The 16,320-nt window shown below is 39.8% G+C and overlaps 1 protein-coding gene across 1 annotated transcript; it reads right to left on the bottom strand.

Moving 5' to 3' along the window:
* Positions 1 to 495: 495 nt before the first annotated feature.
* Positions 496 to 15,341, bottom strand: LOC146374205 (lysophosphatidic acid receptor 6-like). The gene is made up of 2 exons (XM_084951103.1): positions 14,146 to 15,341; positions 496 to 4,672 (listed from the first exon to the last, which is right to left on the bottom strand). The coding sequence occupies exons 1-2, from the start codon at positions 14,379 to 14,381 to the stop codon at positions 4,060 to 4,062; spliced, it is 849 nt and encodes a 282-aa protein (XP_084807229.1). The 5' UTR covers positions 14,382 to 15,341; the 3' UTR covers positions 496 to 4,059.
* Positions 15,342 to 16,320: the final 979 nt, after the last annotated feature.

The following is a 16,320-nucleotide window of genomic DNA, read 5'->3' as shown; positions in this document are numbered from 1 at the left end:
CGAAGCATCCTGGGCCTCCATAACACCTCAGCAGTGCCACAGGCTGATTGCCTCCATGCCACGCCGCATTGAAACAGTCATTTCTGCAAAAGGATTCCCGACCAAGTATTGAGTGCATAACTGAACATAATTATTTGAAGGCTGACTTTTTTTGTATTAAAAACACTTTTCTTTTATTGGTCGGATGGAATGTGCTAATTTTTTGAGATAGGAATTTTGGGTTTTCATGAGCTGTATGCCAAAATCATCCATATTAAAACAATAAAAGGCTTGAACTACTTTAGTTGTGTGTAATGAATCTAAAATATATGAAAGTCTAATGTTTATCAGTATATTACAGGAAATAATGCACTTTATCACAATATGCTAATTTTTTGAGAAGGACCTGTAAAACTGAGATATGATCTGTCTAAAAAAAGGGAAAAAAACAAAGAAAAAAAAACAAAGCGTAATTTTACATGAAATAAAAAGTATGAAACATTACAGGGCCTAGGCTCATGTGAATTTACAATGATGGATGCAAGATGGTTTGTTTTCAGTTACCTTTAATAAGTGTAAGTTTTGAACAGACATGATCAGTTTGAATAAACAGATAAAGACACGTTATTACAGTAGATAACCTGTGCTAAAACTAAACAGAAGAACAGGAAACAATTTCTTAAATGTGGCAGCGTGATGATAAATGATTAGACTGGACACAGTGAATGTTCCTCGTTTGGAGTCTTTTTCTGGAAAACATTTAAATATTTGGCGCTTGTGCGCTATCATCACATATGGTGATGATAAATAAAAGTGGCAACAGGTGCACTGGAGAGCCACAGTGCCCACAGACCATTTCTCTACTTATCCCTCCTGACTGATTTTCCTTTTGTTTGGTTTTTAGCTACTGTCCTTGTCACTGCTGGTAGCCCAGATGCTTACAGCCAATTCTGGTTGCACAGGTAGTCCAACTCCTCCAGGATGGCACATCCATGCAAGAAGGTTTGCCGTGTCTCCGAGCTCAGTCTTGAGTATATGAAGGAGATACCAGGAGATGGAAGGTTGCACAAAGAGAGTTGGACAGGGCCATAGAAAGGCCTCACCCTAAAGGGCAAGATCAGTGTCTGCTCATTTCTACTAGGAGGAGCTGCCAGACTCCCACAGAATGACCTCCAGCAGGCTAGTCCTGTGCATGTTAGTTATCAAACTGTCAGGAAAAGGCTTTGTGAAGGTGGCACAAGTTTCCAACATCCTTTAGTGGGCCCCGTGCTCACAGTCCAGTACCATGTATCTGCATCTTCATCTTCATCTGCAGCTATGTCAGCTGAGTTAAACCTTCTTCTACTGACCACTCTGTGCATGGTCACATGTTAACCAAGTTAAACAGCAAATGTATTCAGCACAAAATTAAAATATAAACCTAAATTGTTCCATGCCACCATTTTTTAAAACTCTGACATCACAGAAAACTGGATAATGCACGATCTATAGCAAACACCAGTCAAACATTGGTGAACTTTACTGGTATTTCTGGAAGTTTTATGAATTTTCAGCCTTAACTGTAGAAAAAGAATTCTTCATCATTTTACAGTCTTTTCCTCCAGGAAACACCACATCAGCTACAGGAGAGTTAAGTAATGTACATTTTGCTGTTACACAAAAGAAAACAAACAAAACAAAAAAGCATCTGTGTAAACAACAAATATTTGTTTTATTTAAAATCTTTATACACTTTGACATATATTAGCCCAACATTACTGCGACATACACAAGCTAACATTTGTTTAACTATACCAATAGAAACGTATCTACTGGAGATTTAACCTAACTAAATGAAATCAATTTCACTGCACATGGATGAAACAAATCAAAGCAAAATCAAAGAATCAAAACAAAACAAACAGGAGAAAAGGCAGCAAGTAAGGGAAATCAATTCTTCACAAATTTCTTTCAAAAGAAAGGCAAGCACAGCATAACTAACATGCTAAGATTGATTTAGCTGTCAGCAGTTGTAACAGGCAGTGGGAGAGTTTTATATGTGACACTATATCTATCACAATTAGACAGCACAAATTACCACAATGAAACACATGGGCTTAATTTTAGAAAGAGCCATATAGAGCAAAGCAGCAGTAGCTCCCTCTCTAAATGATGTGCCATAAGGTGGGCTGATATAGTGGCAACTAAAATCTCCATCCATTCACCTCTATTTATCCAATTCAGGGTTGAAGGGGTGCTGGAGCCTATTCGAGCTACCATAGGGTGACAGGCAGGGTATACCTTGGACAGGTCGCTAGTATGTCACAGGGCTGTAACTAAAATTCATTTTGAGCAATCACTTGTATCGACAGAAGTTTCAACTGAAACCTTAGCAACCCTAATATCAAGCAGAATTTAACATTATTGTATATTGGACTAAATCAGCCATAAGGTTAGAGAGGCTTTTTGTGGAAGCAAGTGTGTTTCAGGCAGATGAAAAACAGCCCCAAATGAAAAGCTTTTGAACTCATAAACAATTCACAAAAAAACATAGAAAACATACCAGGTGTTTAAACTGAGAAAATGTACCTTTTAAAGACAAATATTAGCCCATTTTAAATTTGATGGCAGCAACTGATCTAAAAAAAAAGACTCTTCTACTATGAAGCCACACTGCTGTAATAGAGCCAGTATGTCGTTTATCACTGTCTTACGCAACAAATTCCCTGAAAAAATGTCATCAACATTTAGAGCATTGCTCTAAAATCTGTATATAACTTTCAGCATTGATGGTGCCTTTCCAGATGTGCAAGTTGCCAATTCCATGGTCAGTAATGCACACCCATACCATCAGAAGTGTAACCTTTTGAAGGCCCATCTCTTCTTTAGTCCAGAGAATTGATCTGACCATAGAAAAGTTTTTCAATTTGTGCTTTTTAAATGCATTTTGCCCAGAGAAGATGGTGGTGTTCCTGGACCATGTTTACATAGGGCTTTGTTTTCTTTAACTTGGATTTGTTTGTTGGAACAGTAAATTATGATAATGAATCACATACAGCAATTTCTGCAAGTGTTCCCATGCAGTGATTTCCATGACACAGGCATACTTTTTTGTAATGCAGTGCTGTATTAAGGCCTGAAAATCACAGGACTCCAATATTGATTTTGGGCATTGATGATGTTATGTATTGTAGATTATGAGATATTCAAGCCTTTACAATTTTACATTGAGGAATATTATTTAGATTTTTTTTCACAATTTGGAGATGCAGTTTTTATAGATTGATGAAACTCTTCCTTTCTAAGATGCTCTTTTTATACCACATTACTGACCTGTCTTTCATGCAACTGAAAAATGTACAAGGAGACAACTTATCACAAAAACAAAGCAGCTAGTCTGACTAAAAAGACGAAAAAACACAATTTTTCTTCTGTTTTTCTTATCTGTTTGTTAAAAGGTGGTTTGTTTCATGTCCTGACAGTATTTAGTTCAACAAGTGGTGACTTCCGGAAGCTTTTTTTTAAAAAGTCTCTAACTGATCTAGACAAGCTGCTTCCTCAGTTGTGAAGTGAACAAATATAAAGTAGATTTAATGAATTATGTGATTTTTTTTCTCTACACTGTTTTTCTCAACTGCATGAGAAATACTTCAGGAGAAGGCTTTAAGAAAAAAACTTCAGTGCGTCTGAATACATCTTCTCATGTCAGATTGTTAATTCTGACAAACTTATTACATGATACTGATTGGGATATTAACTGAACTTGACAAAAATAACATCTTAGTTGCAGTGTTGCAGCTGCCTTTTTTCACAGTTTCTAGTAAAGCAGATGAGCCACCGGTCTTCCTGTGGTTGAGGTTTTCATGTTGCAGTGAAAATAAAATATGAAACCACTAACCCAAGCCTTTGCTTTTGTTCTTTTACTTTCTGGCTTTTACACAAATGTTACTGAAGAAATGAACATTGATGGTTAACTGCTGAAAACTGTGCATGTGGTTGAACTACTTAAGAATCTTGTGCACAAACGGGCTACTTTGTAAAAAACAAAAAAACAGGCATGTATCATGGGACATCTGATAGCAACTCTAGCAGGTCACTAATCTATAGTTCTCTTCCCACGTCCTCTTTTTTCTTCCAGAAGGAGTCAAAAGAAAAATAATACATCAGTGGATCCAGATAGCAGTTCAAAACAGTCAGACATGCCAGTGGAGTTATACTGGTTTTGCTTTTTGTAACTGCGTGTAGTGGCATGGGCAGAAAACATGTGCAGAATATAAGCAAGTTGATGGCAAAAATCAGCATTACGTTCACCTTGTTTCTGACCTTTGCAGAGTCACTGAGATGTTTGTGTAGAGTCCAGGAAACCATAACGGTGCACACAATGTTGACTGCTAGCATTGTGACCAGTAACACAATCTGAAGGTAAATAATTGCTGATCGTGTTACACTTTTATAATAATGAGATTGGAAACAAATGTGATCTGTGTGGTTCTGTAAGTGTTTAAAAAATCCTATGCCCTCTGGGATATTTACCACCAGCAAAACCCCCCAGACGAGCGCTGCTCCTTTCCAGGCATTGCACGAGGTCCGAAGATGGCGAGACCTCAGAGGATAAACCACAGCCAGCAGTCGGTCCACGCTTATGAAGGTGATGAAGGAGGCGCTGGAGCGGAGGTTTTTGCGAAAGATTATTACGCTGAAGAGTGTCAGATTATAATATTATTTTATGCCATGTTAGACCCTTAATTGAAGATGGTGAATTATTATGTAGTTTTAGTTTGCATTATTCTCCTGAATTAGAAGAAGGTGATAACTATTGCATTTGTTAAGCTGAGTTGCATTACATTAGACTGCTGGTTTATTGTGAATGAATGATATTGTTTTATGATGCATTATACTGCTGAGTTATGAGAAATACTGTTTGCAGAAAGTCATTGCCTTATTTGTCTGATTAGAAGAGAACAGAACATACTGGAGTTTTCTGCCCCATCTCAGCGGGAGCAGATAAACAGGGAGCCAAGGTCGTAGCTTAGGCACTGTGTGAGAGAAAGAATGTGAATGTTTAGGCTTTTATGATTAGGTGGGGGCCACTAGAGGCTATAAGAGTTTGATCAATGCTCCACCATTTTGAGATCTGATGCTGTCTGCGTACGGTGTCCATCTCCCACGCGTGTGATCATTAAAATCATCGTTTGACTCAACCCGGCCGGACCAGTGTTGTTATTTTGGTTTTTCCTCTTGTATCCATCCCCAATATTTGAATCCGTAACAGTTTGGGGGCTCGTCCTGTGGTATTGGGGTGGAATTTTGGAGGTTTGGACGGTCCGAGGTTGTCGAACGGACAGGCACAAGCCAGTGGTCTGACGTGAGTGGGCATAAGCCGGCTTAAACAAAGGTAAGGCACTACCTGTTGAATTATTTCCAAAGTGTGCCAAATTGGACATGATTAAATTAAAGTCTACTCACTGAAATTACTGGTAGATGTCTGTTTTGATTTTGATGAAAAAATCTCATGAGTTGAAGCAGTTAGAGGCTGCTAAGAAGTAAATGCAGTTAGAGGCTGCTAAGAAATTAATGCAGTTAGAGGCTGCTAAGAAATTGAGTTAGAGGCTCAAGTAGTTTGATAGGGAATTGGTCATTTAGTGAGTTAGAGGCTCCGTTGGTTATATGGTGGACCTGAGTTGGTCATGTTGTGAGTTAGAGGCTCCATTGACCACTAGGTTGCACCTGCCTCAGTCAGACTCTTGTTTTGGGGTGCTGACTGTTGTTCAAAGTGTTATAAATTATTATAGGACGGCAGTTAGAGGCTGCTAAGAAGCGCATAGCCCGGAGGTTACGCTCCCTCCTGGCCGTGGACGCGCGACCTTGACCTGTCGGCGAACAGGGTTAGTTCAGTTTGGCTTAACTGTGGGGTACAGGGCATCCTGGAATAAGCTAGGAGTTAGAGGCTCCTTACCGTGTTAAACGGTATCTGCGCTTTTTTGGACACTGTTAAATTGAGTTAGGGACTTTAGAGATGAGGCCAGATACAGTTAGAGGCTGATACTGGTTAATTGATCACAAAAAAGTTGGACTTTCTTCGGTTGGACCCGTTAACTTAAATTTGTCAAAATTGTGTAGGCGCTAAATCTGTCAGGCCTGACAGTGGTTGTAAATATAAGACGTCTTTGTAATATAAAATAATAGAACTGTGTGTGAGACGAGACTGTGTGTGACGAGAGTGCGCTGCAGCGCTGCGAGCTATTTTTAGACGGTGTGTGAACATGCAAATGAGGTGGCTGCTGTGAAGCGCACAGAGGACTTTTTCTTCCGGTTTAGCGTGTTTTTTGAGTTTTATAATTATAATTTGCAAATACTGTTAAAGACCTGTAAATAAGACGCTGATTTTGCTGATTATAATATTACAAATAAGGTTTTGAATGACTAGGGTGAATGTTTGATGTCTGGCTGAGGTTTGAAATAGAACAGACAAATCGTGCATGATTTAGACCGACACTTCAGTCGGCAGAGTAAGATTGTGTGAGAAATACAGCTGTGATTTGTTTCAGTTTTATGGTGTGAAGCAGGATTTATAAGATTTTTAAAGTGACTCTTGGTTCAGCCCAATAATATAAGCGGTTACATTTGATTTACTGTTGGTTTTATCATAATATAGGGTGTGATCAAGCACGAATTTCAGCTGTGTGTGTGACAGGAACTCTGCATGCCCATAAAAGGCAACGGCCAGACTGTGAGAAGTATGCACCGAGAGAGAGAGAGTAAAATCTAGTCAGATGAAGTGAGTGGATGTTTTCAGAAAAGAAATAGTAAGTGAATGTTTTAGTGTGTTAATACAGGTGGATTTCTCTCAACCTGGAAACCTGAGTACAGCGGCAAAAGCATAAACAGAATTGGGACGACAGACAGGCCAAGCTTTGACTCAAAAGTTTACAGCTTGACCTCACTTTGTCCCCACCCGGAAAATAAGCTTAAAGGACATCTTCTCCTCCAGTTATCGGTTACCATCACTGGAAATTTGCAGGCAAGTTTTTTACTGAATTGTTGTTGGCACCATGTGTCCCTGAATCTCACAAGCAAGCTCTAACTCCTGGCTGAAGACATGGAATGCTGTTATTTAAGGTGGGAAATCAAAATTTGGGAAACAAAAAAAAAACACACACACAACCAGAGAAATGTATGAGAAAGGCACGTGTTAGAAGAAATGCCTTGTTTGAGAAAAAAGTTAAAATAACCCACCTACAAACGCACACACACGCAATGAAGAAACAGCTTACATTCATGAACACGTGAAGATTTTCCAGCAAGGTAAAGCAGCGAAACTTAACATACACCTGTTGCTGAATGATAAAGTTTATCCACTACTAACAAATAAACTTTCTGGGTTGCAGGACAACAATTTAACTTAAAAAAAAAAGACACTGGTCTGACCAACCAGTGAAGACACGACAAATTTAGTGGTTAGAAGATTCAAATTGTGACATGTTTTCTGCTGATTGATTAATACAAGTGATTACTGAATGAAAGAAAATTCCTTTTTGGGCTTTTAAACATGATTTTAAGAATTTTAACATGTACCTGTGTTGTCCTGTCAGCTTGGTGGGTTATGAGTTGATTACATAGTGAGAAAAAACAAAAAAAAGGGGGAGAGAAGGCTGACACAGGGCCTGGCCCGGTGTTTCTCCCCTCTCCGAATAACACAGCCAACACAACATCATTTTCCTGTTCGTCTGTTTTTGTTTTGTTTTTGTTTTTTCTCTTTATGCTTGATTACAGGCTGCTTTGCCGAGGCTGACCTGGACTCCTGCTCTCCCCTCTACCATCTTTGATGTGACCCTGACCAAATGCTACAGCAGCTGGACCCACAACAACAACCTGAAAATGTCAACAGAGCTGCAGGAAAACGATCTCATGCAGCGGAGACGGAGAGCGTTAAATCCAAGGCCCGTTTCACTACACGGGGGAGATTTCCAGACAGCTTCAGCTAACAGAGCTCTGACGAGACGCCCATTAAGCCCGGATGAAAAGTGAGGGTGAGCAAAAGAATGCTGACCTTAACAACTCTGCATTAAAACTGTGCAGGACAGTGACAGACCAACACGGATGATCGGGCAGCAAAAAGGGCGTGCCAGAGACAGGAGGAGTAACTGAGGTCAGGAGGCACCTCAGAATGGACAAAAGCACCAGAAGAAAATAAGCTGAAGGCACAGGTGTCGGGGCTCGGCCAGGAGCTGACCTCTGAGAAGAGCCGAACAGCAGAGCTGCAGAAGGCCGTGGAGCAAAGCAAGGAAAACATCAATGGACTTTAATCTGACGTGTACGGAAAAGACTCTGAGGTTTCTGCCCTCAGTAAGAGCTCAAGGCATCAGAGCAGAAACGGAGCATGGCTCAGGAGGAGCTGGCTGATAATCGAACCCATCAGTCAGGGTTGGAGTCCCAGACACAGGACTTGAAACCAGGCCGGAGCTTGCTGGAGCAGGAGGTCACCAGACGGGACAAGAAGCTCCAACAGCAGGAGCAAACCCTGAAGGAGCTACAGAAGCAAAAGGGTCAAGTTAAGGAGGAGCTGGACAAGGAGAAGATGCAGGACACTGGAGAAAAGGACTGCCTCAACTGAGGCCAGAACCAGTATGGACAGAACTTTGAGCAGCAGCATCAATGGATGCAAACAGACTGAAATGGAGGAGGGCAGGACCCCAGGGCACGCTTCAGGCCGTGGTTTACCCAGAACACCAGAACAGGAAAGTGATGAACACAAACACACACACATCTACATGCACTGACTCAGAATGAAGAGAAACACACATATGAACACATATGCACTCGTTGATTGAGTGAGAACTGACACACGCGCTGAGTCAATTGAGTGAGAAATGACACACACATGCACACGCTTGTGCAATGAAGAGTGATGCACACACACGCTGCTGCAATGAAGAATGCTTTACTAACAAATGCTTATGCTGACACGCAAAATGCTGCACACAAACATCCAAATACAGAATCTGTTACAACAACAAGAAGCCATTGATTGTTTATTGGTTAAATGCATTTCATGTCACCCAGAGGGCATTTGTGTAGGTTTAGGGGACAGGGTCTAAAGCAGTTTGGTTATGAAAACAATGTCTGTGCGTGATGTCTGTCTATGGCTCAAGGCCTCGACTGAATTGTTTACTGTGCTTCACACAGCCTGATAAGGAGCAGTGGTACAGAGTGAAAATGATGAATTAACGGTGTGAGTTTTATTTCGGAGCGCCACATTTTTGATTGAGATTTAATTGAAGGAGGAACACACTTGGAAAAAAAATAATAATAATAATAAAAAAAAATAGAGAAAAAAAGGGGCCAGCCCTTGGATTTACGTAAGCATCTCGCGTGTGTTAACACAATTGCCTCAGGCTTTAAAGCTCTGTACGAAATTCAACAACTCAATTTGTTCTCATTGAGATGACACAATACAATCTAATAAGAGTGGTTAGCTGCTGAACTCACGGAATCCACAACACCGCATAAGATTTCAAACTACAGGAAAATCACTGGAGTTATAAGAGGCCGACAGCAACACACACACCACATGCATGCTATTGCTATTTATTGTGGATTAACCTGTCAAGGGCAAGAACAAAATAATTCTGCATCAAATACCGGAAATCATAGCTTTCCTGTATTTCCTACATTGTTGGCATGCTGGTTAGTGCTGTTGCTCCACAGTAAGAAGGTCTTGGGTGCAGGTCCACAGTCTGGCTAGTTTGCAGTGGTTTCTCTCTGGGTATTCTGGTTTCCTGCCACAGTGAAAAGTCATGCAGCTATTAGAGCTAGGTTAATTGATGATTCTAAATTATCCATGAATGTGAGTGTGAATGGCTGTTTGTTTCTATCTGATAGACTGGTCAGCTGTCCGGGGTGTACCCTGCCTGGCAACCTATCACTTCAGGGTTATTTCCCAGCCCTGGTGCAACCAGGATAAAGATAGGAGGATGGTAGTTGTTGTAGACCCATTCAATTATATGGTAACCAGGATTTAGACTTTGTTGAACCGTATGCAATATGAAGACAACATGTAGTATTTAAGTGACCAAGTAGAATTTGAATAAAAGTTATTGAATAGTGTTGAAATAAACTGACAGAATTGAAGGATCAAAATATTCCAGGAGCTCAACTTACTCCATCTGAACATGTTTCAATCGTGTTTTATGAACACAAAATGCACAGGTTTACTGAATATGAAAAGGTTGTGTTGATTTAACTCAGTTGTTTAAGTTTCTGCCAAAGCAAAACATTTGTGTGCAACCAGTGTCCACTGTTAAATCAAGTAAATCCAACATGCTTTTGTTAGGGCAAAAAGGAGTTACGGTACCTGTATCCCTACACAATAATTGTCCCAGGAGGGAGAAAAACCTTCTGGCGAAGTTTTGGTTGATTTTTGGGTTTTGCTTAACACTAGGTTGATTTTATCAGTAAGGTTTGGATTGTTTTCTTTCTCTAAGAGAGAGAAAGATGGTTTTATGCTTCGACATGTTTGCAATGGGCCCCAGTATTTATTATTATATGAGTATTTTATTGGTTACGTTTGTTTTTGCTTTTGTTACAGTGCACTGAAATAAGAACATCTGAGAGGTGTGATCCACCGGTGGTGATATTTTGGTATTTTGTGAGTTCCTGATTTAACAAATCAGCTCTTTAATCCAGGCCTGAGAGATTGAACTTTAAAGCGCTATAAAATATTCTTACTGAAAACAGTCGCAAAGTGTTTTTCTCCATGATTATAATGGGCTTGGGAGAAATTCACTTATATGGGACATTGATCACATGAGAAGTCCTGAGCCTAAAAGGATTGCAGCGAGTCAGTCCAGTCAAAAAACAAGGAACTGTTTTCCTCTAAAATGATGACGTCATCTTGCTGGTGAGGGAGGCTCGAATAGGTTGCGCGTGAGACTCCATTATCAGCAACTTCTGGTATGAATGTGTGTGGATGTATGCATGTGGCTGGACTGTGATGGACTGACGACTAAAAGTTTTAACTGATTTGATACTGAGACAAAAACGGTACCGACTTTAGGATTAGTAAATGTCCACAAACAATTCACCCAGCCTATTTAAAAAAAAAAAAAAAAAAAAAAAGGTGGATGTTTTGTCTTGCTTTGATTTGTTTTTACAAGAACAGAAGGATGACAGAGACTAAAGGGGGAGGCTGTATCTTCACATGAGCGTGAACTGCAGACTTAACCCTTTGGTGGCTAATTTTGAGTTACTGAGGTTTGCATTAAGAAAATTGTGTTTTAGTAGCTGTGTTTCGATTAATGTATCACATTATATTGTTGGGAAGGTTAAATGCTAAATTGAAGAAAAGGTTGGATTTCACTCATGACTGAACATGTTATTATTAACCATAGCAGGCCACTGTAAAGAGTCAATTAACTTTTATAGAGGAAAAAAAGAAAAGAAAAAAGCCAAAAAAACACACTCTATTGATGTCTATGAATAACAGGGGAAGGATAGGCTTGTCACATTCAAAATGGAGATATGTAAGGATAAACACTGGTCCCCATCTTTTAGGTCCTTTCATTGAAATAGTCAATAATTCAGAAAGGTAGAGATATAACCGACAGGGGCATGTGCTGAGAGGTGGTGCTGCACAAGAACAAGAGCAAAATAAACAAGGAAAAATTATTGTGTTTAGCTTTGATAAATTCAAATTAAAATGTACCATTACACTCAGAGGTTCAATATGAAATCAAATATATGCTAATTTTGTATGTGAGTACATGACTGGTGACTGTTCTGTCCTGAGCTTTTGTTTTTACAGCACCCACTTGACCACACCAACAGTTTCTCGCCACCAAAAGGGGGTACTTGGAAAGAATAGGGAGGAATATCATCAAAACTGGGAAAGGTAAGCCCCAAAAAAGGGGGTGATAACACCATAACTTTCACTTATGGTCAAATTCTCAAAATTTGACCCCCGGCTTGAAAAATTCTTCAAAACATTTAGAGACGGAGTGGAGTTGTAGATAAATATAATGTGCCAAACCACATGCGGACGGAAAGTTGGAATCGATAACATGGTGAAATAACACGCAGGAAAATATTGACCATGTTGATTATGTTTATTCAAGTGTGCAGAGATTGGCTAATCTGACCAGGAAATGTTATAAAATGAATTGTCGGAACAGTCAGCGTTAAAGTCACCTTTGACAGTCCAGAGCAAGGTTATTATCGTTAATAATTCGGTCTAAACTGCTGCAAGTGAATTGGAAACAAAATTTGAATGAATTTAGAACACTTCATACTTATAACACAAGTGATGGTAAGCCATAACTTGATTAGGTAAAGCTATTAAGATAATTATGAGCTGCCTTGACACAAAGAAAGTGGAGTCCTTCACCCTGAAAGGATGGCGTGATGCTCTGCCTCTGTAGTCAAGTTCAGACATAGGCCTTAAGCAATCATGAGCCACTAATAAGCGTGACGTAATTCACAAATTTAAATAAACCACATTGGGTGAGCGACCCTGACAAGAAAAATCTATGAGCACGCAATGAAGTGGATTTGTTAGAGCCCGTTTAACATTTGCCTTTCAGAAAAATAAATAAATAAATAAATTGATTTGCATTTACAGACACACACTAAAAAAATCCCATTTGACACTGATAAATCCCTGTTCAAATAGAGTACATGTAAACGAAATATCGAAAACTAGAAGTGAAAGAAAAAAACCTTTTCGTTAACGGAAGTAAAAATAAAAACAAAAAAAAAGGAAAATTAACTAAAACTGTAATGAGCGTTCACAAAACTAACTAAAATTAACTGAATTTATAGCAAAAATGTGTTTAGTTTTCATTGAGGTGTGCGTGTCCTACAATAGTCATGGGTGAAAATGAAGTTTAGTTTCCAGATTTTTTTCTTGCTGTGTCTCATTATGCCAGCAGGTGACCAGTACGTTAGGCGAGTCGTCTGTGTTGCTGCTCCGTCCACGTGCAGAATCATGTCAGGAAAAGTCGGGAGAAAGCACCAGAGTCCAATTTGGGATTACTTTGAATATGACTGTGTTTTGGATAAAGCAAGTGTCTTGTAGTGGAAAGAGACAAATTATGAGGGACACTTCTAAGGGGAAAAATCCCACTTTACAAACCTTAAAGTGCACTTGAAAAGCCCACACAAGAAGGCTGACCTGGCTTACCTTGAAAAGGTAAGGGGGAGCACACTCCCCCTCCTCAGAGAGCTCCCCCACTCAACCCTCATCCCCAGAAAACAGAAGCTAACCCGATGCAAGGCAGCGTGATGCATCCCAAGACAACAGGACTGGGACATCTAAATAACTGTGTGAGTCAGTTGCCTTCAAAAAGTTTATCAATTGACTTGAACCAAAATTGCGAACACCCGGTGCTGCAAGAGTTAATAGTCTCAATACCCAAGGATAAGCAGAAGAGCATGACTGATATGATGAAACTGGGATTTTGTTACACTTAATTATTGCAAACACAACTAAAACTATAACTGAAACTGATCAAAACTAAACTGAAACTAAGGATTTTCAAAAAAAAAATAAAAACTAGACTGAACTAGCAAACAATTGGTAAAAACTAATTACGACTGACATAAAATTGAAAATCTGAAGTCGAAGCTAAATCAAAATCAAAACTAATGAAAATTGCAAATCTATTAACACCCTGATCCAGACTAACATGGCGTTGGACATCTTCAGGGCGGAAAAAGGTTGGTGTGACCAAGGTGTGGTTTGGCTTGTTGTATGTATATTTCGAGATGATATGGCTCTGGATGGACCAGTTACCAGGGTATGGAAGGAGGACTGACTTATTAAATGAGGAGAAGGAATTTTCTGGGATTGAAGATCCTCTGGGTGAGTGGTTGACTAAAAACATGCATAAAATAAAAGCTATTTTTCGTTATTGCTTGGTTATAGATTGATAATTGGCCACATTTACAGCTGTATTGACTTGTTGTGGACGTAGTCTACTTCATGTTTAAGCACTCTAATTAACAGATTGAAAATAGAGACATTAAAGGAAGAATATGCAGCACCACCCTGTCAGACGCCAGTGGCGATGGGGCTCAGTGATGAATCAGGTGGGCTGGATTCATGGCTGAATCAAAACAAAGTTTCCCCTGCTGTGGTCAGTGAGGGGAAAAAAGGGGGAAATAAAATTCAAAAGAGGCATGGATATGATAATTCCCAGCGGGGTGCCTGTTGCATGATAGTAGATCCTCATGGGCAAAGACATGATGGCTAGCAGGTCTGAGAGTGCCAGGTTCACCATGAAGACAGCGTTGGGTGATTTGAGGCTGTGGCGGCGGAGAAGAATCCACAGTGAGACTGCGTTGAGTGGCAGACCTATCACCATAATGCAGCCAAAGATCCCAGCATAAACCCGGTCATCTTCTGTGGTGCTGTTTGATGTGTTCATGATGAGAAAAGAAATGTCTGAATGTCCCTTTTAAAGAACTGAAGCCGAGCAGCAAAGGTTCCTCTTTGTGTGGTTTTTCTTTGTGAGTGAGGCGTGACTAGTTTGTCACTGTAGCTAGTCACACTACAGGAAACTCAAGCTCATCTCATCTCATAAGCTCTGCCTCTATATTTGTGCATTTTGAGTGTATTTTTAGATTCTTGATTCTTTCCTTTGCAGTGGTTTAGTGTAGCACCCTCAAGGATTGATGTACGCACGATGTAGTTATACAACAGGGTTTATTCTGTTTTTGGCAACCCGTGAGAACTGCTCACGGACAAACAATAAACAAAACATCACATTAAAATGCGCTCTTGTATTTAGTGCCAATCAATCAAAAGTCCTTAATTACAGAAAACAAAACATTTAAAACACACAAACCTCATGTGCTGACATCCAGGAGGTGCTAAATAGTCCTTTATGGCCTTATTGCCTTATCCTCCATCTTCTTTCTCAATTATTTCTACTCCTTTGAACGATATTTTCTCCATGTGTGGAGCTAACTGTGAGCTGCAGCATGCAGACACCATGTGTGTTAGCAAAAAAGGAGACTGGGAGGAGACCAAGCTGTACCCTACACAATTCACCGCCAGAGGGCGCAAAGAACAAAATCCAGACATACAGCTTAACAAACATCAAATGCAAAAGACCGTTACATTTAGTCTTGAGTTTAGTTCTTTTAATGTCTCTGAGTTTATTTATATGGGGGAGGGGTTTTTTGTAATATAAACTTTACTTCTATACTGGGGTGATTCTAGGATCAGAGCTTTGGGGGTGCTGAGCACCCAGAGAGCTGCCCATCCAGGCAAGGTAAACTTTACTCATCACGATGAGACTTCTTCCCTGTCTCTGTTAGTCCCTGCATCCCTAAATGTCTCCAGTTGTCCCAAGTTCCCTCTGACTGTCTCCTTGGTGCATTTAAACCCCTGTTCCTCCCTGTCCTCATTGTCTGTTGTCTTCATCTCCATTATCAGTTATCATAATTTTACCCTCTCTGTGCAAGTCTGCAAATTTCTTTATTAAATCATAAGATTCTTAAATTCATCAAGTCTCTCTGTGCCTGGGTCCTCGTCACAAAACATGACATCATTGTTTTGTACATTTTAACACAATTTAATCCCCACAGTTGTGAAAGAAAAGCAAAACACTTTTTTGACAAGTCTGTAACAAAACCATCAAATCTGATAAAGGTTATTTGAATGCTGCTAAAGAAGAATGGATTGGAATTAAAAAAAAAAACTGATGATGAAAATGATGCTCATAGTGAGTAAAAAGTAAACTGAGTGCATTTTTTGGACAGAGATTCACTTTTAAAGTGTATGTATAATATAATACGGATACGTAAAAAAATACACTCCAAAAATAGAAGAGTCCTTGAAATGTACAAAATATTATTAAAAAATTAGAAAACTGAGACACCTTGGCCTATGGTACAATGTATACAATGTATGAAAAGATCTTTACTGCAGATACTACTATGGCTCTGCAGATTTTTTCTTTTCTTTTAACCTATGTCGCCTCACCTTGAGGTTGGCAAATCTGTCTATCACATTTTGGTGGTCAAGTCTCTCAAGCATCTCTTTCTCAACTGACGTCACAGCCAGGTGCTGGAGTCTGCTATGACCCATGGTCCTTCTCAGCCAGGTATGGAGCTGACTCAACACACTAAAAGACCTCTCACAGCTACAGCTGCTAACTGGGTTTGTTAGGGCAACCTGAATAACAGTTTTCAGTGTGGGGAAGATCTGATTATCCAGAAGATTGTACAATGTTAACATATCTGAAATGGCACCAGCCTCACTCTTGAGCTTCAAAAAGTCTTTGGCAACCGTGACTTCCTCTGACTGAAGCTCAATATGGTAATGCAGTGCCAGGGCTGACAACCCAGTTTGTTTTGCAG

Source organism: Perissodus microlepis, chromosome 14, assembly GCF_051167445.1.
Source record: "Perissodus microlepis isolate ML-2025 ecotype Zambia chromosome 14, ASM5116744v1, whole genome shotgun sequence".
NCBI classification, from domain to species: Eukaryota; Metazoa; Chordata; class Actinopteri; order Cichliformes; family Cichlidae; genus Perissodus; species Perissodus microlepis.
The sequence above is the reverse complement of the archived record's forward strand: the minus strand, read 5'-3'. Positions and strand labels throughout refer to the sequence as shown.

What these genes read in the sequence shown, in the direction of transcription:
- LOC146374205 (XM_084951103.1), bottom strand. Translation starts at nt 14,381, where the DNA reads ATGAACACATCAAACAGCACCACAGAAGATGACCGGGTTTATGCTGGG. An exon ending in ACAGGCACCCCGCTGGGAAT is followed by an intron (nt 4,673 to 14,145) that starts TATCATATCCAT and finishes AAAATAATATTA; the next exon opens with TAATCTGACACTCTTCAGCG.